This window comes from Danio aesculapii, chromosome 7 (genome assembly GCF_903798145.1).
Source record: "Danio aesculapii chromosome 7, fDanAes4.1, whole genome shotgun sequence".
NCBI lineage: Eukaryota > Metazoa > Chordata > Actinopteri > Cypriniformes > Danionidae > Danio > Danio aesculapii.
This window is the reverse complement of record NC_079441.1, coordinates 49,892,849-49,917,750: the sequence shown is the minus strand read 5'-3', so window position 1 is coordinate 49,917,750 and position 24,902 is coordinate 49,892,849. Positions and strand designations below refer to the sequence as shown.

At 38.2% G+C, this 24,902-nt stretch overlaps 1 protein-coding gene across 4 annotated transcripts in view; it reads right to left on the bottom strand.

Annotated features, from left to right (window-relative positions):
• map1aa (microtubule-associated protein 1Aa) overlaps positions 1–24,902 on the bottom strand; it is a 55,224-nt gene that overhangs the window by 4,553 nt on the left and 25,769 nt on the right. For 3 of the 4 annotated variants that reach the window (XM_056462074.1, XM_056462073.1, XM_056462071.1), the window contains exons 3-5: positions 7,264–7,346; positions 6,994–7,134; positions 12–6,894 (exon numbers count right to left, since the gene is read on the bottom strand). In XM_056462074.1, the coding sequence (XP_056318049.1) occupies positions 12–6,894; positions 6,994–7,134; positions 7,264–7,346 (7,107 nt within the window). Of the gene's footprint in view, positions 1–11; positions 6,895–6,993; positions 7,135–7,263; positions 7,347–17,053; positions 17,121–24,902 lie in introns of those variants that run through there. The other variant, XM_056462075.1, reaches the window with a different exon arrangement.

The following is a 24,902-nucleotide window of genomic DNA, read 5'->3' as shown; positions in this document are numbered from 1 at the left end:
TATGTTTATACCTGCGGAATTCTTCAGGCCATTGACAAGACCTTTGCCAGTGTTGTGGCTTGACCTTGACAGATCATCCTCCATGTCCTTCTTCCTAAGAGAGGTGGTGTGGGCAAAGGGCTCCTTTGATGGGGAGCGCTTCCGCCTAGCATCAGTCTTCCGAGCTGGAGATGAGGACTTTGTTTTACCTAATTTACGTAAACCCTTTGCTTTGGTATCTTTCTTGATTGGTTTGTCTGTTAAGCTTGACAGAGCCTCAGGATCAACCATGCATGCATCAGGGTGAGGAGGATAAGGAGCAGGGTCCATCAATGGTGATGGTAAGGGATCATGATTTTTGTCAGGTGATCTAGATAAGTAATGCTTCCCCCCATAAGCTCCATAGGATTTATCTACAGGCAGGTAATCTGCATCATCATCAGAGTCATTTCCTTTTGCTGTGATCGATGGGCACTCCTCTGTACCTGGTGGAACATCTGAATCTGACTGGGAATGCAATGGCTCACTGACAGAGGTTGGAGGGGTGTCCTCCCCACTGGCACTAATCCCAGCAGCCATGGCTCCGGAGAAGTGTTGCAATTCATTGTCTTCACAATGATGACTGTGAGAGTAGTCTTGAGGTTGTTTGTGGAACCTTGTCTTCCCTGCCGGTTGCTGTTGATCTGATGCTTGACTTGTTTGTTCCTCATTTTCTTCATCGCTTGAAAGTTGACATAAGCTTGGGTTTATAAAAGATGGAGATGTGTCTCCTCTCCTCTGCTTGTTCTCACAGGCGGAATAGCCTGGGGAAGCAGTTGATGAATGTGGACGGACACCAACATTTGAAGGATAGTCAGAGTCGTCATCGTGTCTGTTTGGATCATCTGTGTAATAAGAGGATTGGAAAGGTTTCTCTGTGGATGAGAGCGAGAGAGGGCGGGCAGGGTGTTCTGGCTCTGTCTCTTCTTCTTCATCATATTCATCCTCATGTCGATAGTGGGGTGGGGATGCCCCTGGATATACGTCTCGCTGCTGCTGCATTTGCCATTCACTTGGGCTCCTAATTTTCTTTATGTCAAGTTCTTGGCCTTTCACCTCTACTTTTGACAATTCTGTTTTCACCTTGCTAGCTCCACCAAAAGCCTCTGGTGCAGTCAGACTAACTTCTGCAGGCCCATTTGTCGTGTCTGGTTTAGTGGTTTCTGGGAATGAAAGAGAATATGAGGTATAGACATTTGGACTAGCACCTCCTAAACTAGAAGATATGTCTTTTGATAGTGTCTCACTTAAGGAAAATGTGCCATCTTTCTTGTCTGCTTGAGCTGTAACTGGAGATCTTTGGTACTGAGGTTTATCCTGTTCGGTTTCATACATATAATCATCCTCCTCTTCACTACTCTCAGTCTCTTCATAGTACTGTTTTTCAAATTCAAGTGTTGCTGAAGCACCACAAAGATCTCTGGGAAATGTGTCTTTCTGTGTGGCAGGAGGAACTGAGGAAAAAGGTCCAGTTGCACCTAATTCAGTTTGTAGTCTTGAGTCCTCATCCCACTCTGGCTTGTAAAAGCACTGACTTTGTAGTCCCTGATCCGAGATATTGCTTGCAGTGTAAGTAGATTCTTTCTTGTCAACTACACAAGTACCAGCATGAGGAGGGAAAGGCTTGATCTCCTCAAAGGGTGACAGTGGTGAGAATCTTGCAAGGCTAGATGTTGATTCAGCAGTAGTTGTTGCAGGGGTCATCTTCTCTGATACTTCTAAATATTCATCCTTAGCCTGACCGCCGGAACTAGAGAAGGGTGAATCGATCACTGGTGAATGTTCATCTCTAAAAGATGAGTAATCGAATCCAGTACAGGCTTGAGCCTCTAACTCATCCCCAAATTGGCGGCTAGTGGACAGAGATGCTGAAGCTGATGAAGAATGGCTGTAAGAAGAGGAAGAAGAGTAGGCTGTGGCTGACATAGTTGTGTAACCCAAGCCCAATGATACAGGGTCTACTGTTTTTTTCTCTACTGCATCTGGTGTCTGTTGCTTGTCAAACTCAAGATCTTTGTCATCATAGTGAGTAGAGCATTTATCTTCAGCAGTCTTCGTTGAAAAGGGTAAATATGACTTGACAACATTGTCATGATTTTCTACAAACTCATCTTTCTCCTCACTTGAAGAATGTTCAAATCCAGAGAAGCCTTTAATATGACTTTCAACAGGAAAAGATGAGGCAGCACTTTTACCAGCTTGCAATGAGTCCTTGGGGCTTTCATTGTTTTGAGTGTCAAATGTAGATGAACCTAAAGATTTCCCATAAGCCTCAGAGCCTAAGCTCCTAGTGTTGTCATGTGTAATGGTGTCTTTCTTTTCATCCTGGAACTGAGTTGGTACAGGACTGATTACTCTTTTCATTGGGTGTTCAGAATCTTTCTCTTTGTCACCTTTCTCTGTATCACTGTCACTTGCATGCTCTCCATACTCCTCATCCTCATCATCTTCATCTTCTTCATCATCTTCGTCTTCGTCCTCTCCATCAGCAAACATCTTCATGTCTCCAGCCATTACTTCTTTTGTGCCAAATGTAGATTGGCCTAAACTAGAGCTTGTACTTTTAGCACTGTAATCAGGGATGAACCTGTCAGCTTCATAATGGGTGGACTGTGATGCACCAACCTCTGTCATACCAGTGAAATCAGGCTTTTCAAATTTAACTGACAATGGGTCTTTCTCTGCTGAAATAGGTGAGGTTTTCTCAAATGTCCTTTCTTCAGATGTATTTATTGGCTCAGAGAATGTTGCTTCAGATGAATCCCTAAACTGTGGTGTCATGTATGTACTTTGTGTTTCACTATATGAATCTGATAATGTTTGTTTTTCATCTGATGCTTTAGGATCAGAAAATTTGACAATGGAAGACTCTAGGGAATCTTCTTTTTCTGTTTTCTTTGGAGTAACATCAGTATCATCAAATGTGTGCTCTGCTGGTAGATTTGGAGAGTAGGAATCTACTGAACTTGATTTACTGTCGTATACATCAGAGTATGTAAAGCTTTTCCCAACATACGGTGTATCTTGCCTAACCACCCTCTCAATTTCCCCTCTAAGGCCTTTCTCACCCTCAGGGAATGAGTACAAGTTGAAGTGGACACTTTTATCGCTGTCTTTAGAAACGTTTTGGTCATCTATCTCTGAAAATGAAACATCTTTTTTCTCTTGGCTTGCTGACATGGAATCTAACTTGCCCTGTGGTGCTTTTATGCTTGAGTAAATATTATCCTCAGTTTCGCTTTCATCTTCCTCTCCTGAGCTAAGCATCTGGGATTTGTGGTCATGGCCCAAAGAAGTCACATTTTGTGGTTTATCATTAGATGATTCCTTATCCACAAATTTGTTCTTATTTTCAAACAGCTTCTCCTCTTTTAGAGGTTTTGCCTCTTGGGAATATTCTTCATCGAGAAAAGTGCACTCCCTTTCCTCTTTATATTTAGTTTTACCACACACCTTATATGTTTCCTTTCCATAATAATCTTCCCCCTCCTCATCTTCCAAGTCAAATTTTGCAGTCTTAGTGCTGGAGAACTCCTTTACAAAAGGGTCTACTTCATCATCAATTATTTTCACAGACTTTTTGTCAGAAGGAGTATCTTTGGTCAAATAAGAGTCAAAAGTCTCCTTGTCCAGTTTTTCCTCTTTATCCACAGTCAGTGGCTTCTGTGACCTCTCCTCAGTTGGAGAGTAGCTACCGCTGGTTGGTCCTGATTGTGTAGGTGAGGCAAACCTCACAGTGCTGTCATCTGGACTGAGGCATCTTTCTTCACTCTCCGAGGTAATGTTCACCTCTGAGGTGCAAGAAAAATTTGGTGAGAAAGACAAACTTTTCTCAGGAGTACTCAATTTAGATTTATTCTCAGAGGATGCCTTTTCATCTTTTTCTTGTGTGCCAACATACATTGCAGGAGGGGGAATAGGTGCCATTGATGAGTGAATCTTATCAGAAGCTTTTTCAGTGTCTTGGAGTATGGCAGCAGAGGCATAACCCTCGTGGATCTTTCCAAGTGGCATATCGACATTTGGTGTCTGATCCTCATCCTCTTCCTCGTCTTCCTCATCCTCATAATTTGTGGGAGCGGTAGCCTTCACTGTAGTTTCTGTTTCTGGCACAATAGGTTGATATTCCTCTGAGGGAGGTGATTTAAAACACTTATCCTCCTCTAAGGAAGAAGTTGGAGAAATAGTTCCAGCAGAGTGGAGGTACTCTTTTCCTTGAGTAGCATCTGTCTGTATGGATGATGGTATACTATTTATAGTATCTAAGAGTAAAGAGCTTTTTCCTGCATCTTCAGTAGGTGGTGCTGTCACAGATGCTATAGACTGATCTTCAGTAACAGATGTCGCAAAGGATGATAATTTGTCATATTCGGTGATAGAGGTAGCTGATGATATATGCTCTTCTTCAGCCAATGGAGCCGCAATTATATTAGTTGCATAAGCTGAAAGGACTGGCTCCTGGTCTACTGCAAATCCCTTTGATGAGAACTCAGAAGCAACAGATATGGTTGGTGGTTTCATGCCATGGATGGTGTCAAAAGTCCCTGGTTCATCAGGAACTGAGATGTCATAAGAACCAACATCATATTGAAGATGTGGGATCCGCTCTTCTGTCTCCTCATTAATTTCCTCATCAGAGAGGGTCTGCTCTGTCTCAGAGTAACCTGGAATGGTCTCATCTTGGATTAAAGAAACATGATCTGCAGCACCCAGAGATTTGGTAGATTTAATTTCACTTTTTGTCTCCCAGTCCTTTCCAAGTTTTTCTTTTCTAGACTCATCAGATTTATACTTGAGTTCCTCCTCATGTACAATATCCTCTGCATCTTCAAGCTCTGCCTTCTCAATAACATCCTCATCTTCTTCACTGTCACTCTTTTTGGGTTTCATTGCATCTTCTCCCATCCTGACACTTTTCAGTTCTGTGGTGTGGTCATACTTTGTAGCTTCATCCTCAAATCTGTCGGTGACTTTAGAGGGGGATTTATTTGCATTTGCTCCATATGGTACTCTTTCCTCAAGAGGGGACTCTATCTCAACGTCAGTTGTAGTTATTCCCTCATCAGGAGATCCAATGTGAGGGACAACTGTGTCCACTGCAGACTGGACATTTGGAAGAATTTTGCTCTCTGGGGACTTGGAAAGTTCCTCTTCCAGTCGCAAGGCTTCAAAATCCTTGGTAAGATCCTCTGGGGAGGAGACTAAGGACCTGTCTATCTCCTGTTTCTCCACTGAAGCTTGCTTAGCAGCCGGCCTGTTTTCTTGCTCCTTTGCAGCTTTTGTTTTTTCTGTTTTAGGCTTTACTTGAACCTTTGCTTTGTTCAGAGTCTTCCTGACTTCAGGGGTGAAGGGCTTCAGATCAGGTTTTGTGATTTTTTTCAGTTCAGGCTTAACTTTATCTTTTTTCTTCTCCTCCTTATTTTTGAGTTCCTTTTTAACTATGTCTTCTTTTTTTACATCCACCTTTTCTTTCTTTGTGTCTTTCTTTTCCTGATCTTTCTTTTCCTCCATCTTGGATACCTTCTCCTTTATATGCTTTTTAGGAGATTTTTCTCTTTTAAGCTTTTTCTCATGCTTAAGTGAATCAGGTGATACTGTCTTGGGTTTCAGCGGTTTGGGAGCTTTAACAGTCTCTTTAATTTTTTTCTCTTTCTTTTCAGCTTTGTTCTCCTTAACAGATTCACTCTTTGACTCGATATCTTCATTTGCCTCTTTCTTGCTTGCTTTTGTTGTGGAGGACATTTTAGGAGACGATTTAAGACTTTCTTTGCTATCAGTCCGCAGCTTCATTTTAGTTTGTTTAATCAGTGGAGGTGGAGCTCCAGACGACATATCTTTTTGAGTGGCTACCGGATATCGTAAGAAATCGAGATGTCGCAACTTTTCCAAACCCTCGAATATTTTGTTTTGTGGTGCATTTCCAGGAAACAGAACTCTGACGATTTTTTCAGTTGGGCTGGCAGGTACCCACACAACCAGAGCTGTCACTGATGTGAGGTAAGGGACAGAAATTTCACCCTCTTTGCCATTGGCCAAAACAATACCTGTCTTAGCTTTACTGTTACCAGCCCACTTCTGCATGAAGAATTGCATCTCCTTACTGTCCTTGAGAGGATTTAGAATATACATGTCTAGTTTGCCAACACCTAACTTGTGAAAGAGTGTTAAAGGCTCAATTGTGTTGCTCACAACTCTGTATAGAGGTTCAGGTTTAATGCCAAGTTTGTGAAGGTACTGCAATGTGAGAGATGCCTCCTCAATGCTTCTCTTTGCTTTCAGTGTAGATTCAGGCATCTTTAGCTTCTCAGGAACATTAAAGAACACAACACCAAGCTCTGGTGAGATGAGATTTTTCATCCAGTCTCCATAGGTATTTGAACTATGGCTCTTCTCTTCCTCCTGCTCTGCAATTTTTCTCTGTAACAGTCCATTTATGCCAGGGAGATTATCTGCTCCTATGTGTGTTAGGAGAACGGAATCAATCCTATCCAGATGTCTGACCAACTTCCAAAAACAAGACTTTCTGTCAGATCCACCATCTATCAAAATATTAAAGCCATTGACTGCAAACAAAGCGGAGTCTCCCCGTCCTCCAGGAAAAATATAGCAGCATGGCTTGGACAGCTTCAGGAACCCTCCTGACGTTGGTGGCTCCAGGAGCTCAAAAGGAGAAGGAACATCCACTGTCTCAGAGACATATTCTGTGAACTCACTCACACCTTCCATCTCAGGCAGCACAGGCTCAGGGTTCAGTCTGTACTTCAGTATGCTCTGCTCCTGTACGTATCCTAGGGAGCTCCAGCCCCCCTCTCCTTTGCAGGACACAGTCAAACAGGCTTGCTGGCCTGAGTATGGCTGATTTAAGAGATCTTTAATCTACAAAGAAAAAAAATGTTTGTATAGTTCAATAAAAAGTAAATGCTTAAGTGCTGTGTGAGGTATTATGGGCTCTGTAATGCTGCAGTAGCCACTTACCCTACGACTTGAGAGAATGTCAGAGAGATTCTTCCAACCAAACACTCCACTTTGCAGGATAATGTCACCACTCCGGTCAGTACTTTGCCCACTTAGGACCAATAACTTGTGGCCTGCTGAGTCAGAGACCAGTGTTCTGATCTAAAAAAGAAAGAGAATGCATTTGCTTTAATGTTTAATGTTATAATTTATCATTTGGATGGTTATATGGTTGCATGCAAATATTGCAAACATTTCAGGTGACAGAAATTAGGGAAGGAAATAGATTACCTCTATAGCAATATTCTCCTCAGAAGGATTCACCAACACAACAGTCTCAAGGACATCACTCTTATATTGCAGAAGTCTTTGTCCTGAAAACAATCAGGAGTAAAATACACTGAAATTATCTGCAAAAGATCTGCTAATTCCTATCACGTTTGCTATAAACATATTAGTGTAAGTAGGTGATATTTATTTTAAATACAGTTTCTTTAGAAGAATTTTGCATTAGGAATACATTGTAGAAAAAAAGATTGCAACCACAGCTTCAATGATGCAATCACAGCTTCCATGCATTTCATTACTGTTCATTCACTGTTCTTTGTCTGTTCCTGCTGCTGTGCAGGAGTACACTAATCCCGTGAAAGCAGTCTTCTCAATTCCATGCAATCAAAACAATATTGCAAATCTTCTGCAAGCAAATCTATTGGCTGTTGCCATGGGGATGGTGAGCCGGCGATTGCCGCCAGTCGCGTTACACTGACCCAGTCTTGGTGCTGCGCGACGCATTGCAGCATTTCTGAAAAGGGTAAAAAAAAAAATCCTCTCTCTAGCTGAAAATGTAAATCCAGCATTGCACGGTTGAAACAAACAAGCAAAATTGTGACCTAGTGCATTATTAGTCTATAATAAGCACAAAGCTCTCATTCGCTGTTAGCACATCACAGCTTTAGATGTTTCTATAGGGTATATATAGGGTAATGTTCACAGCAGTGAGAGAGGAACAAGGGCGTTTGGGCTTAAATAGCACACTGAAGGTTTGACTCAGCTCCTCACATATTCTCTAATATATGTATGCATGATAAACCTGATGAGCTTGAAAAAAAAAGGCTGACGGAAATCATCATGTTAATGCATGTCTGAATAAACTCCCAAACATGTATTTAAATTAATTTTAAATATATTATATACAAACAAATAAAATGAATAAGAACAATTGATATGAATAAAGAAATAAATGTTCATGGAGTAGTAATGTGCAGTGGACTCTGGATGGTAGCAGTAGACTACAAATAGTGCTAACCCAGTTTAACCTTCAGAGTCTCCCAACAGCATAATTTTGCTTTCAATGTTCATTTGAAACCAGAAACCTTTTAGTGATTACTCTGGTTCTTTATATGCTACACTGAGTTTTGACCTTCCAGACATTTGACAACATTATGACATCCTTTCGTACAGAACTACCAAGATCCTTTGGGACAGCTGTCAACATGACCTTCATTTGCGCCTTCACTTTGATACAGAGAGCAGATAACGTTATGCGCAGCTATGTCATGCTGCATGGTCTCCTGTGACATTGAGCCTATGCACACCTTACTATCATAATAAAAATGCATTTGTGTGTTCTACTGTATGTTGATGTCAGATTTAAGAAGTTGGAGGCAGAAGTGGTTTTGCTTTGGAGCTAAAATAATTCTAAGGATAGATTTCTTTTAATATTTTGCTTACATCTTTATTTTATTTGTATGGAAATGATCAAATTTATACTGTAAAGTATAAAACCACTGCTACAATATTAGATGTCACAGACACAATATGACATTTTACAATAATCTCTTCAGATAAATACAGAACATCTCTTGGGAAAGTAGCATTAGGACCCAGGTAACTACCGTTGACTTTGCATCTGAAAACATGCAGAAGCATTCGACACATGATGTAAACTCCTCCTCCTTAGGCAGTTTGTTGTGGAACAAACAAGAAAATGTAACAGAATGTTTATGTTATCAGCCTGCACTAAATAAGATTTTAAAAATAATGCTCATTATGAAATTAAAGGAATAAAAATGTTATAAATTAAACGAACAAATGTATAATAAAAAATTAACAATAGTTAATAAAAATATTTCTGATATCCATAAGTGATTTATACAGTATGGATGTAAACAGATATAGTAATATTTATCAGCTTAGCAGATGGTTTCTAAAATTAGCTCATTCAGTATCACACAACTGAGAATGTAAAACCCTGATAAATGGGGTCAGATGTATTTCACACTTGCTAAGACCAATTTGGTTAAAGTCAGTCTTAGATTTGATGACAATCCAGAGAAGATCTTTATGCTCTGAATTTCAAGCTTTATGGGCAATTTTGGCTTGAAGGATTAAATGATCCAGTCGACTGACATGCTTTTAGTGGGAAGAAATCAGTGGGACTGACTGATTGCTTCACAGGCTTTAAGAGTTTTAAAGTCACACTTAAGACTATCTGTCTTTTATCTCAAAACTCTTCAAGATCTTTTTTCCAAAATCTCACATTAGCTAATTTTGGAACAGTGACACAGTGCCTTTGTGTAAAAAGATCCTCATTTCTAAGCAGATATGCCAATATGAGCGGAATCTGAGGACTTCTTTAGCTTTTCCACCAGATAAAACTTAATCCTGACAGCTGAAACTATACTTGTAAGATTGTTTCGTCACTCATCCTGAAAACGAGGTGCAAATGTGATCATTTAGATTAGAACATTTCAACACGTCGTCATCATTGAAGACAGTCAAAAGTTTTCACATGTTAAAAATGTTCAGCTGTTGTTGTTGAACATGTAGTTTAACGTTGTAAAAATTGTGTGCTCAAATAATAATGGCAATATATGTTTTTATATTGATTTATCATAGTTTAGTAAGTTAGATTTTAATTTAGTTTTTTTAAGTTATACAAATGTTAACTTGATGTTGACTAGAGGTCAGTATAATTGATGTAAGTTGAAATTACTTCAGGAGGCGCGGTGACGCAGTGGGTAGCACTGTCGCCTCACAGCAAGAAGGTCACTGGTCCCGGCTAGGCCAGTTGGCATTTCGGTGTGGAGTTTGCATGTTCTCCCCGTGTTGGAGTGGGTTTCATCTAGGTGCTCCGGTTTCTCCCACAGTCCAAACACATATGCTATAGGTGAATTTGATAAACTAAATTGGCCGTAGTGTATGAGTGTGTATGGATGTTTCCCAGTACTGGGTTGCAGCTGGAAGGGCATCTGCTGTGTAAAACATATGCTGGATAAATTGGCGGTTTATTCTGCTGTGGTGACCCCGGATTAATAAAGGGACTAAGTTAAAATTATGAATGAATGAAAAATGTTGCTGAACATTGTTGAACTTGTAGTCGGATGACTTCAGCACCAACCTAAAAATTATATGCTCAGGTAATAATGGCAATATATGTTTTATGTTTATTTATCATAGTTTATTAAGTTTTTTAAGTTATACAACTGTTAACTTGATGTTTAGGTCAGTATAATTGATGTAAGTTTAAATGACTTTAAATTGGAATTATGCAAATTTTATTAACTTACATTTAGGGTTGTAACGGTATGAATTTTTTACGGTATGATAATCGTCTAAAACAATACCACGGTTTGACGGTTTCGCGGTATACGGTATTAAATAGTAATTCTCATAGCAAAGACCCTGAAAAGAATAAGAACACGTTTTCTGACTGAACAAAGGTTTTATTTCAACAAACTTTTGAAAGAACCATTTTAATAGAATTATAGAAGTCTTTTATAAAAATAAACTGAAAAATCTCCCATTTTAATAAATTAAATTAGAAGGAATAAACACGCAAGGTCTTTTAAGATTAGACAAAAATAAACTTAAACTGTCCTTCCTTATAAGCAGGATAAATGGGAGACCAAAAGTGCAATACCAAGTTTATGGCTGTAAACATGTATTTAAAGCGTTGTTTTTTTTTTTTCAGTCTAGGTTGTGATGAAGAAATGTAAGTATGTTGAGATTTTCAGGACTTAATCTTGACCGCTGAGGTGAGAGAATGTGTCCACTTGTACTGAACATCCTCTCTGAAGGCACACTTGTGGCAGGGATACAAAGACACTTTCTGGCCACATTTGCCAGAAGAGGCATTTCTTTACCATGCCTTTTCCACCAATCCAGAGGGTCAGCATCAGTGGAGATGGTGGGAAGAGCTTTGGTCATTTTATTTTCATCCTGGACCTTATCCCTAAGACAAACATTACTATTTTCAGAGATTGCTTTGTTCTGCCTAGATGAAGTAATTTGCTGTAGCAACCCAGACAGACTTTTGTATGTCGTATAAAGAGTTAATAAACTGTTTAATAAAGCACACGTGGCAGGAAAGAGGGAGAAACTGATATTTCGTTATAATATTTCTTTTCTGGGCGAAATGAGTGCTCTGTAGGGCGCTCTCAGTGTGGCTGCTGACATTACCGTAATCATAATAATATATAAATATAAATCTAATATATATATTATATAAATATATATAAATATAAATCGCGGCTGGCTTGACTGTGTTTTTCCGAACCGCGGCTGGCTTGACCGCAGTCAGATACAACAGGCCACACAGATGCGTGCAGAAAGCGCGTTGATAGTCGCTTTTTGCACGTTGATATTAACATATCTATTTTTATCCAGTCATTTGCGCGTTTTACATGACATCCACGTTATACTGTACACGCACTTCGTCATGGAAAATATACAGTTAACTTACCTTTAGCTGCACGGAGGGATGGTGTTCGCGAATGTGAGCGAACATGTTTGATGTATTGCCTCCTTTTGCGGCTACTCTGCGCCCACATTTTTTACAAATCGGATAGCCGTCCTCTAAAACAATCCCTCGTTCATTTTTTTTTTTTTTTTTTGAATCCGAAGTACTCCCATACTACAGATTTTAACTTTTTTTTCGGCGGGGGATGGAGGTCAGACGAAAAAGCCTCCGGCTCTGGCATTATCTCTGCTGCATGTGCACGGGAGTGTAGGTGCGCAAGTTCAGAGCGTGACCCGCCAAGCGGAAAAAAAGTTGCGCATGTGATTTTTTAAATCTTATGTTAAAACCGTTGATATGCAATTGTTCATGGTATGATAATCGTGCACGTTCAAATCGTGGTAGACCGTCATACCGGTATATTGTTACAACCCTACTTACATTTCAAGGCAGCTACATTTTTTTTACTGTGAAGCAAGGTTATCATAGTTTTGTGTTTTAAAAAAATTGCTTTTATTTTGATACTATTCTGTACACTAGCTGTCTTTTGTTCATTTTCATTTAGTTTTAGTTTGTTCTGTAGTGGTTGGGCAGGGCGATTAATCGAAAAGTAATCGAAATCGACATTCAGAAACTATAATTGATCTAATTTTTCTAAGTCAATTTGTTCAATTACTTTCCCTACCGTGTGTCGAGTCCTGTGACCCCGCTGTGTTAAGGCTGATTTATATTTCTGTGTCAAATGCATCGCACACATCTACACATCGCACTTTTTCATTACATTGGCGATGATAGTAATTGTAATATTTTCTATAACAATAAAATTATTATTTACATAAAACTATTTTTTACAGAATATTCAAGAAATGCACTGTTCAAAATATTATTTACAGTATATACAAGAGTTTGTTTTTTTATTTAGAAGAGATGCTGCTTATTTTCTACTTCTGAAACATTAAAAAATTTATTTTGTTTCAAAAAGTGCAAGTTATTTGATTTCACTTTTTATAATTAAAAAGTCACTGTTGGTTTTAGGTAATGTGTGTTTTCATTTCAGTTGTTCAACGTTGATGTTCAATAAATAATCATAGATAGTAGATAGTGTGTGTTTCCTTCAATAATTTTAAAATCAAGTAATGCACCCTTCATTAAAAAATCTCTCACTTGTAATATGAGCATATTTACTGTTCAAAACCTGTCAGGGAACTATGTTTAACATAAAATAAATAAAACAGTCGTTCATTAATCATGATCAAATTAAAATGTTTAATTAATCGATTGATAAAATACCTAGTTACATTTTTGGCAAAGGAAAAAAACATGTTTTATGTTTGAATAGAAAATGTGTGTTTTTTGTGTGTAAATAATCATGTCCTTTTGGCTGTAAAACAATGATCTCAAACTCAATTCCTGGAGGGCCACAGCTCTGCACAGTTTAGGTTCAACCACCTCCAACTAAAGCTGCTTAATAGTCAGGGTTGTTTCTCAATATGCGTTCTTCAGCGGTCTTGTGTTCTCATGTAACGTCATCATTGACCGCCAAAGTTCAGTACCAATTCTCAAGACCGCAAGAACAGAGGACGTGTGAAAGTTTCGGGATGTGTTCTTGATATCGAGGACACACCAATGCAGACTTGAGCACCGAACTGGTTCCAGAAGTCCCAGAAGTCAGACAGTAGAAGTAAATATTAACACGAAAAACTTAATAAAGCCATAAGGGAATTATTTGCTGAAATTTGTATTAAAATCTGTTTCAGTTGTAGTGTGAAGGTATATTTGTAATGTTTTTGTGCATGTTATAAAATATTGAAAAGGGAAAAAAACAATAAATTGTTGTATAATGGAAATGCTTGAAGTTTCTGCCAACCCGACTCTACACCATAACTTTTCAATCCAGATGGATGGGGCAACCGTTACTGCATCCAAAATGGTAAAAAGCCTTGGAGTAACGATTGATGACCAACTAAACTTCTCTGACCACATTTCTAAAACTGCTCGATCTTGCAGATTCGCACTCTATAACATCAGAAAGGTCCAACCCTTCCTATCTGAACATGCAGCTCAACTCATTGTTCAAGCTCTTGTTCTCTCCAAACTGGATTATTGCAACTCTCTACTGCCTCTCTGGCTATACCACTAATTGTACTCTCTCTCTCTCTCAAAAAAAAAAACATTACTAAAGCTACGGTCACACTGGGCTTTGTGTGCGCGAAATTCTGTCGTACTGCGCTGCGAAAAGGGGCGGGATTAAACAAGCTTATTAGATATTTTAAAAAGCGAGCGATTGCTCCATATTTTAAATTTCTGTCCAGAGAGGTCCTGTTTTGATCCTTGATTGGTCTCACGCAGTCAAGTGATGCAATTTTGCAGGTCAGAGTTCACCAAGCTTGAACTTTGCACTGCAGCGACATGCGAAACTTGGCGCATGACCCTGCGTTTCCGGTCTGACGCATTCGCGTGCGTATGAATGGAAGTCTATGGGAAGAAAAGTCAAGTGTGACCGCAGCTTAATGCTTTGCTTCTTAGACTTTACACACCTTGCCTATAGCACTTATTCACTGCTGCTCTTATAGTTGTGTAAATTGCTTCCTTGTCCTCATTTGTAAGTCGCTTTGGATAAAAGTGTCTACTAAATGACTAAATGTAAATGTATAAATGTTTAAATAATTTTTGTTAAAATGCGCATGTGATCACCAGGGAGAATGCACCATTTCATGTCTCACAGGAGTTCGTCTCCTGAGTTCGTTCTTCTGAGGTGACCTGGCAAAATGCTCTCCACGAGAACGCAAGTGGTTACTCGGTGTTCTTGGAATTGAGAAACAGTCTAGTAGTCTTGAACACCTTGATTAGTTGGATCAGCTGTGTTTGATTAGGGTTGGTCAAAACTGTGCAGAGCTGTGGCCCTCCAGCAATTGACTTTGAGCCCTATGCTGTATAAGCACCATCTTACAGGTACTTCTACAAACAGCTGCACTTCATATTTATGCTAATTACGTTTTTTTGCTAATAATATTTTTATTTCAGTTAGTTAAAAACTGTTGCTAATTTCATTTAGTTTTAGTTTTTTATTTGATTTGAACTGTATATTTTATTCATTACATACATATGAGGACTACTTTAGCTTTTCCACCAACTAAAACTAAATCCTGACAGCTGAAAGTATACTTGCAAGATTGTTTATCATCCTGAAAACAAGATGCAAATGTGATCATCTAGATTAGAAAATTTAAACACATCGTCATCATTAAAGAGAGTCAAAGTTTTCATGTTTTAAAAATGTTATGCTGTTGTTGTTGAACATGGAGTTGGATGACTTTAACAAACATTATCATTAAGGAAAATGAAAAAAAGGGTTTTACGATTTAAATGAAAATGCTTTTTGACCAACAGTTGTACTCCTAGTTTTCATTTACTAATATAACCTTACTGTGAAGTCACAACATTTTTGTATGAGAGGAGTATTACATTTGTTGAGCCAATGTTATCTTGTGCTATCTTAGCTCTGTCCTTGACACCATTCAGCTGCCTCTGAACCACACAGTGTGTGCATGGAGCGAGAGAGGGGTGTGTGTGTGTGTGTGTGTCACACTTTTTAAACAGTTATCTAGAGGTAGTGATTCAATAAGCAGCTGTAATCTTATTAAAGCCACTTAATCGTATCCATAGCAGGGAAATTCAGTGCACTACATGGGATCTGTCCTACCCGTGCCTTTGAAACTACTGCAACAAGTTTATGTCAATCAAATGACTTGTTAACAAGCAGGGGAGATGGAGTGGCCTTCGTAAAGGGAGACAAGTGTTGAACTCTCATTCATATGAATGCACTCTTTCGCTGTAACGGACCCCATTATGCTGTAAACAACTGGAGCAAATGAATGAGGAATATGAGGCGAGTTCATACAAATGGCTCATTTAAATGTAATAAATGACTAAAAGGGATAAATTGTACAAAGCACAGAGGGACACTGACCTTAAAGGACCCATTTTGGAAATTATTAGTTACATGCAAATAAACTGAAAGCTTCAATGATACAGAAATAATTTGCATCCATAATCGCTTTTGGGGACTAATGATTAGAGAGAAAAAAAAACATTGCTTGTGCTTTTGGTCCTGCCATGCTCTTTGAACAATAATGATTGCACAGGTGTAAGAGGCTAGTTAAAGCACACAAAAGCGAGACAGAAGCGGGACAGGGTGGTGCTCTCCTCACATCAATACAGCTGACCTCAGCAAAGCAAATGGCTGATCGTTCAGGCTGATGAATGATCCACAACAGAGATCAAGCAGCAATTTTTAATTCTATCTCCTCCATGCTAAACACAAGTAGACATTTATAGATGATCTCAGATCAAGTGAAATTCTGTGAGCATAACAATTTCACACATAGCCTACTGTATGTGTCACTTTCAAATAAATATTCTGCCATTTGTGAAACATCATCTTAGTACAATCCTGTATGACTCACCCTTTTTCTCTGTAAAACAAAGAAGAGATGCTCATGTTTTCCCAACAGGGTATCTTTGCTCTTTTCAAATACATTCTGCCTAGCTACATCTTATGTGCTCCACGGTTTATTTCACACTTAAAAACCCTGACTGAATTTTCAGGGTGTGCTATCCCTTTAAGATGCGATTGTTTACTACGTGCAAAGAGCAGTTCATTACTATGTTTCTGCTTCACAGAGGTATCTAATTAACTAATCTACCTGATTTATGTCTGGCCTGTGGAATCTGCGCACATTTTTTTCCTCTCACGGGTACGCGTACGCGAGCGCGCGCGCCACACTCGCAGGTTCCTCAGATGCCCTGCTTCATCCCTTAATAACGAGAATCATAATTAAGAAGTGGGTCACCGTGAAAAAATAATGTCGTTCATGAAATTAAGCAAAGATTTATGACTTTAAGGTAGCCTATCAAAAATGTTAACTCTGAGATGAAAACAAACGACTAGTTACGCGCAGAAATACAAACCAAATCTATTTTCTCCCTCATATTTCTGACGCAAAAATATCTATTATTTGAGATTTGTTCCTTTTCTACTAAGCATATTTAATTCATTCTTACAGTGAGCTCGTGTACTGTCATTCACACACGCTGATGCCATAACCATAGGCTTTAAATCTGTTTAGTTTTTCAGACCTTTAGATAAATAATCAAGCGGTCAAATCTATGAACAAGCCAGAACCGATACAGACCGAGACAGCCCGTGTACGAGCTTGACACGATATCATACAGGCAATACTACACCTTTCATGAATGAATAAACTCTACCAGAAAGCACGATGTTTGAACCATATGCCAATAATGAAAGATTTGAAGAATTATATGACAGACTGGACCTACCGTTGGTGATGCTGAGCTGTGCGTATCGCGCGTCGAGAGCGAGCACACAGACATGCGGGTGCGCGAGAGAGAGTGGGTGTGGCCTACGAGCCTGCGTTCACATATAGACTACGAATGAGGACAACACTTGAAGAATGACAAACATGCAACAATGGGTTCACATTTTAGTGTAGTGTACTTACACATGACTGCTTTATTCGACCTTGAAATAAGTCGTTTGTAAATATGATACACAGGTAAGGTGGCCTAGTTTGGGGTTTGAAGTCATCCACAAAATGTAAAACATTAGTAGTAAATAACACACGGCACGATTCAACCCAAGGTCAGTTTAGAAAAAAAGCAACAATTTGGAGTCATGGAGAATTAAATTTCAACATCATGGAGTACCCTCTAAGATAAAGTTATAAGTTCATATAAGTTATAAGTAGGGTCAGACAGAATCTGCAGACATTTTTTTGTATTTCTGAAGAGAATTTTGTAAAAAAAAAAAAAAAAAAAAATCTGCGGATTTATGCAGCATTATTTTGGGTGTATTGTAACTAAAAACTTAATATGTGAAATAAAAATAAAAGCTTTTTAACTTTTATTTAATGTTTACAATGCAAATTCTATTAGATACACTTATTTGATAAACAAAGCAGGTCTCTCATACTGTATAATATGTCTACTAAAAGATATCTACTAATATCTTTACTAAAATATTATTTTATAAACTGTTTTATAAATAAATAAAAGGAACACTTTCATATTAGTCAATAATATAACTGAAATTAATTTAAAAACTGAATAAATAAAAGTTTACACACATTTACGCAACTAAATAAATAGACTCAATGACGGGCCAAAAATCTGCGCATTTCTGCGCGTGCAGATTCCGTGTGGGCATAGTTATAAGTCATAAGTTTAGTTTGCTGTCACTCTAATGTTGTGTTGACAACAATACTAATACTACTAATGATAATAATGATATGGTAACACTATTGAAATACAGTAAGGACTATTTGCTTAACATTAGTTCATATATAATAAGCTAACATTGTGCAAATGTGCAAACATTTGCTACAGTATTTTTTAATCTAACATTTCTAAATATTAATAAAACTGTTAAAAGGAGCACAGACTTATTCAATAATTTTAACAGATACCTTTTTATTTTTATATGGTATTAGTAAATTGTAGCAGTTAACATAAACTAAGATTAATAAATGCTTTATATTATTTTTCCATCATAAATGTTAATAACCCTAATAAATGAAACCTACAATTAAGTGTTTCATTTAGAATAATAATAATTCATGGTGATATTGAAGATTTCTGGCTAATTAATTAACTTACATTTTTCTTGCTATCTATAATCACTTTTAATATTTCAATAGTCAGCTCTTCAGTACATCAAGCTCTGTTAGCAAAAACTGATGATCTTCTAATAGAATGGAAAGACAAAAACTGACCATAATGTATGTATCATAACTATGCCCACACAGAATCTGTGCATGCAGAAATCCACAGATTTCTGCACATTTTTAGCCCATCACTTAGTCTATTTATTTACTTGTGTAAATGTGAGCAAATTTATATTTATTCAGTTTTTAAAATCAATTTTACTAATATTGTGATATAAGAATATTAAAATGTTCATTTGATTCATTTACAATACAGTTTGTAATGTTTTCTGTCTGTAGTAGATATATTATATGAGAAACTTGCTTTGTTTACCAAATGGATCTAGATGGATTTGCACTATAAACATTAAATAAAAGTTTAAAAAGCTATTATTTTTCATTTCATATCATAAGTTATTAGTTATGATACTCCCAAAATAATTCTGCATAAATCCACAGATTTTTGACAAAATTCTCAGCAGAATTTGCAAAAAAATGTCCGCAGATTCTCTCCCTAATCATAACTCATGTAATATTATTTGACAGACTAGTTCAACCTAAACAATGTAATATTTTCCAGTAATACCAGATGCTGTAATGGTCAAGAATGACAAGGATGGCGGCCCGTTTAGCAGTTTATGTACAGCTGATCCCAGACCAACAGCTGCAAGACAAGACAGCCAAAAACTGCCCCATTAACTGCACTCCATCAGCAGCATTCACTTGCAGACAGTCTGCCAGACTCTGACCACCTCTTTAACAGAGAGCCAGCGCACAATTGTGTTTACAGTAAGAGGATGCTATCATACACAGACATTAAAACCAATAAAATGGATGAATATTCATCCAGCATAACCAAAATCAGATCTAACAGAAGTAAAATCACAAATTGGCTAATCTGATTAGAGTTGTGGTTTTAATAAAAGAGATTGCTGTTTTAATAACAAGAGCTGATGGATGCGTCTAGCTGCTACGAAAAGGGTTTGCACTTGTTAAATCAAATTTAAATTGATGCTATTACAAGATTATAAATAGACACTTCCAGACATATCCTAAGCAACTGTTCAAAGCAGCCTCGCCCTTGCTGCCAGACAGCCTGTGTCGGTCTTCTGAATTATCACAGTTATTTCATCCTCTCAATGCAGTCCCATGATAACAGCTTGCTCTTACAAACTGATTAGCACATTACCGCAGAGTTAAAACCTCTTCTGCAGAGTTTTGATTTCTCATGCTTTCACAGATGTCTCTCTTTGGTTGGAGACGTTTTCTATGCTCTGACAGTAGGGGATTATGGTTTTGCTTACTACAATAATAACTACTTGTGTGTTGTTGTTTTTTTGTTTTTTTGGTGGGGGATCCAGAGTCTGGGCGTGGACTCAGGTTTCACAGTGGTGCAAGATCCAGCCCTGCAATCAATGCCACCATCAAGCAGACTGGAGTCGCCTGAACAGCATGCTGACGCTCAGTGTTCATGTGCAGACTGCAGGGGTATTAAAGAGCTCAATCAATAGCGCATCCTGAATTATTAATCAGGACTAAGAAAACACACTGGACCCTTGTAAAAGCCATCTCCGCTTCAGCTTCAAAAGTAGTGAGATTTATGCACTTAAACTGATGTCTCAGAAAAGATTTGCATTTCCTGCGCTAGCATTAAGGTGAGATAATCACAAATCAACACTTCACTTAACAGCTCAAATTTCAGGGCTGTCTGTGAAAATCAGCTTCGTGCTTATAGTGCTGAAGTTCTCTAAGATTAGATTGTGCAGAGGCAAAAACCAATTGTGTGATTTCAAAAGATTTTCTCTCTAGAGAATAGTATAAACATTGCTTGCTTACTGATTACATTTCATCTGGATTATCAGATTATAAAAATGTAGTATTTAAGTAAGTATTTAAGTAAGTAGCAAATTTAGGTTTATTTGTATAGTGCTTTTCACATTAATTATTATTCCAAAGCCGTTTTACAAGATGTGTGCATTGTTACAGTACAATACACATCCGGGAACGTTAAGGTGGTGCACAGTACAGTTGTCAAGCATATACTATAGAAGATAATGTACTTTTTTTTTTTTTATTGTGTTATTTAATCTATTCTATTAAAATAATTACTGAGGCCTTGTTACGGAGAAAGTGTCTGGTGCATATAAATAAGAAAGAGTGTTTCCTCCAGCCCAATCACCTGTGTGAAGCACATCTAGAATTGCACAATGTTTTCTTAGAAACATGGATTTTTTAAAACAAAGTGTCTGGTGCATTACATCAGATTACACTCTGTATATGAACAATTTCAAGTCGAATCAAATTAGTCATATAATATTTTTAACTTACACTGTAAAAAATAAATCCGTAAAATTTACGGTAAAACGGCAGCTGTGATTGCCAGTATTTTACTGTTAAAAATATGGTACAAACCGTAAAAGTAATTCCTCATTTTACAGTAAACTACCGTATTTCATTAATTTATAGATGTAATAAGTCTGTATTTTGATTTACCAACAACTACACATCTTTTGTTACACAGATAGACACGTTAACACAGCCAAATGCAGGTGGTGATGAGAAAGTTACATAATAAACCAATGCTCATCACAAACAAATTTTTCCACAAGCAGAAAAGTGTATCAGTGTAAAGAAGATGTGTCATTCACACAGCTACTAAACACCAGTATGGTAACACGCATAAAATTAAAGTCATAAAATAGACATTGTTTAACAACATTAGATGTAACATAAACCTCTAATGTACAAAACAGATGGAGAAACGACGGAATTTTTACCGTAGCATTTTTAAAGTTTTTTTCCGTTGAAAGTTTATTTCTAAAACTAATTTCCAGAGGATCACGTGGTCATGACCAGACGAATCCAAACGCACATAAATAACCAGAGTTTATTACCATAGTCATCTTCACCTCGAAGAATCCCCCATCTACCCCTACTCTTTTAATCCAGGACTGGGCGGCACAGTGGCTCAGTGGTTAGCACTGTCGCCTAACAGCAAGAAGGTCACTGGTTTGAGTCCCAGCTTGGCCAGATGACATTTCTGTGTGGAGTTTGCATGTTCTCCCTGTGCTCGTGTGGGTTTTCCCCAGTACTCCTGTTTTCTCCCACAGTCCAAAGACATGCAGTATAAGTGAAATGAATTAACCAAATTGGCACAGTATATAAGTGTTTTAGCCTTCACTGCATAACCATATGCTGGTAGAGTTGGCGGTGTATTCTGCCGTGGCAACCCCTAATAATAAAGGAATAGGCTGAGTGAATGAATTCGGGGGAGCTCTTAAGACCTACCTGAGCTCAGACTCCCCTCTCTCCTGATGAAATAGAAGGGAACCCACCCATATAGCAATATTTCTCTGGCACAGCTCTGGTCCTTATAACCAGCTTTTGCTTGGCCCACATGCTGCAGTGAATTACGGTATATGACTGGACCAAGTCTGGCTTCCAGATGAGGTCCAAACATGTACCATATCTGGGCCAAGTCTCAGCCAAGTCAATAACTCATATATGGACCTTAACTGGGCCAGATATGTTGGTGTGTCATGGCTACAATGAAACTGATAATCCTATGAAGCATTGCACTTTAGGCATGCAACCTGATTGGAAGAAATAGTTTCTTTACTCATAAATAACTTGAATGTATTTTAAATGTGGCTCAAGGTAGACCAAACTTATGAGGCCCACATATAAATTTTTAACATCTGGGCCAAATACTACATTTGATACTTCTGGCCCAAGTTTTGTGTGTTGCCTTAAAGACGGTGCCATCTCTTCCAAACCCGATCCATGTTTGGCCCACATGCTTTATGCCAGTGCCGGATGAATGCCAGCTGTTCCAGCTTTATTTCAAACCTGGGCCAAAATCCTTTGCTACATGGGCAGGGCTTTCTCCCAGGACAGCATGCCAAACACGCTTTATTATCAATCATCAGCTAAGTGTGAACTTTTGAAACTTTAAACAGACTGAATGGCTTGCAAGTCAGAACGCTTTGTAAGCTAACTTACAGTAGCTACTTCTGTTGTTAACACATTTTTGGCAGCAAAATATCGGCTTTTTAGCCATTAATCTTTGTTACACCAATTTTCTGGAAAGAGAGGTTGTAACATTACCAGTCATTTCCCAGAATGGTGTTGTGTGAACGCAGAAGGAAAATTGCCGGAAGGAGTGGGTTCACTTTAAGGACGTGCTAATGTGAGAAAAGCATTCACATCCGTGCTGTTTATGAAAATAAATGTTGTTAAATCCTTCACCAGACACATTTATTTGCTGCCTGTTAGTCAGATGAGGTTTCTATGTTCAATATTAATGCCAACTGTGGAAAAAAATGATCAATAAAATGCTTATGATAAACCACAGTAAGTTTACCTGCACACTCTGCGTTCAGCTGCGTGACGCGCGTGCGCATGAAGGAGCACTCCTAAACCAGATTTGGGTAGCCTACAACACCGGTAGACTTTTGTTTTAAAAATTACCTCACAATCTGCAGCAGTCACGCAAATGTACATTTCGACATGTGAAAGGAGTTTTTAGCTGCAGTTGAAGTTTCTGCCTTCGCATGGTAGCGTTTTTTTTTTTCTATAGTTATTTAGTTTATCTCCAGGACAAAGCAGCTACATGAATGTTAAAACTTTCAAAAATCACAAAAGTGTAACCATCAACCGCGTGACTCCCTTTATGTTAACAAATAAGCGAGCCGCATTTTAGAGCTCATTTCTGGTTAATGATGTCAGAATTTACTGGTATTTTGGAATGGATGTGTGAATAGTCTTTTCTTGAAAAATTCCAGAACGTCTGTTTGAACAGCACATATTTAAACTTACCAGTAAAATCGCTCCTGACATTTTCTAGATATTTACCGGTATCACTGTATGAAAGGGGCTTATAATGATATATAGCGATAAGTTAACTTGCATGAATTAGAAAATAATCATGGTATAGGCCTCCTATGTTTAAAACAGTTATTATCTTACAGTTGTACTGAACTTATGGTTAGAGGTTGTGTAAGAAATGCACGTCTCTAGTGAACTTGAATACCTGGGAGGACAATGTGAACTTGAATACCTGGGAGGAAAATGGATCAGTATGTTGGATCCGTGCATCCATCATAAAAAGTGACAGCAGCTCAATACTGCAGATGTCCTTCATTTTAATAAACAAACAAACAGTGCAAAAAGGTTATATTTCTGACTGCACTGCTTAAAATGACCACTTTTAAATTTTGCAAGCCTTTGTGTTTTTGAATGTAATATGTTTACCCATCAGTTTATGTATTTACATATAAGCAAGTACTTGTAATAACAAAAATACTATGTAATGTATTTGTGCCCATCTCTGCTACATTAAAATATTTTGTACAAAATGAATTCTTCAGGTAAATCAATTGAATCAGGGCTGAGCACAGCGTCTCCTTGTCTTCTTATCAGTGCAGAAGGGTTGGAGCTGCGCCTGTGATGACAGACTCATCGCTCATTTTTCTCCGCCCTGTCAATTTTCTCTGTTTATTGACTTAATTATGTTCTGAGCATCATGCAGAAGCTCATGCAATTAAGTCCCAACTGCATATTTGGAGGCTTTTACAACACAAGCATGCTAAACATAAGGGCTATTAGAGCAGGGAGCTGTGGTTACAGTCATTAAAGTGTGGCGTGTTGCTAAAATCTAAATGAATTGAACAATGCCCGAGACAGCTGGGGCCATGGTGACCATTCCTGCCTCCTCCCTGCTGCCTCTGGGGAGGTAAAGGGATCTCTAATGACTGCTCAAGGACTCATCCATCTGTGTCGTTTGTAAAATCCCTGACTGAAGTTTCTGGAGGCAACCACCACTCATATGGGAATAGCGACACACAAATATTTGAGAGGGTGTACTGCACTTATCATTTATTTCTGAGTCAATACAGTATAACTCTATATACAGTATGTGTGTACTTGTTTTGGAGGACAGTTTTTTTGGATGATGACATAGATATGACAAAGTTGTACTCTATTACAGTAGTTTACGAGGACATGTCCTGGTGTCCTTGTAATTCAAAATGCTTAAAATGTATACTTAACAGTGTATTTTGACATGCAAATGTTGTCACTGGTTTCGTGTGAGGCTTGAGTTTAGGGGTAGGGCCAAATAATAAGCAATTTGTACTGTAAATACATTATGCCTATGGAGAGTATCTGTAAACCACCAATACCAGTGTGTGTGTGCATGCATGTGCGTGTTTGACCTACAGTACAGTACATTCACTTGTCTGTTTGGTCGATATGTTGCCAGAGGTTTCTTTCATGTCTCATCTCTTGCACGTTTCCTCTTGAGACAGAGGTCATGTGGGAATTCAGCAGCAGCACATGAAGCACAAATCTCTACTGCTTTCTCTTCACAGCTAATGTGATCTATATATATATATAGTTTAAATATAAAGCTCTCAAACATGACTCGATGTTGATACAATGAAAGTCCAGGTTAGATGAATGCTCTG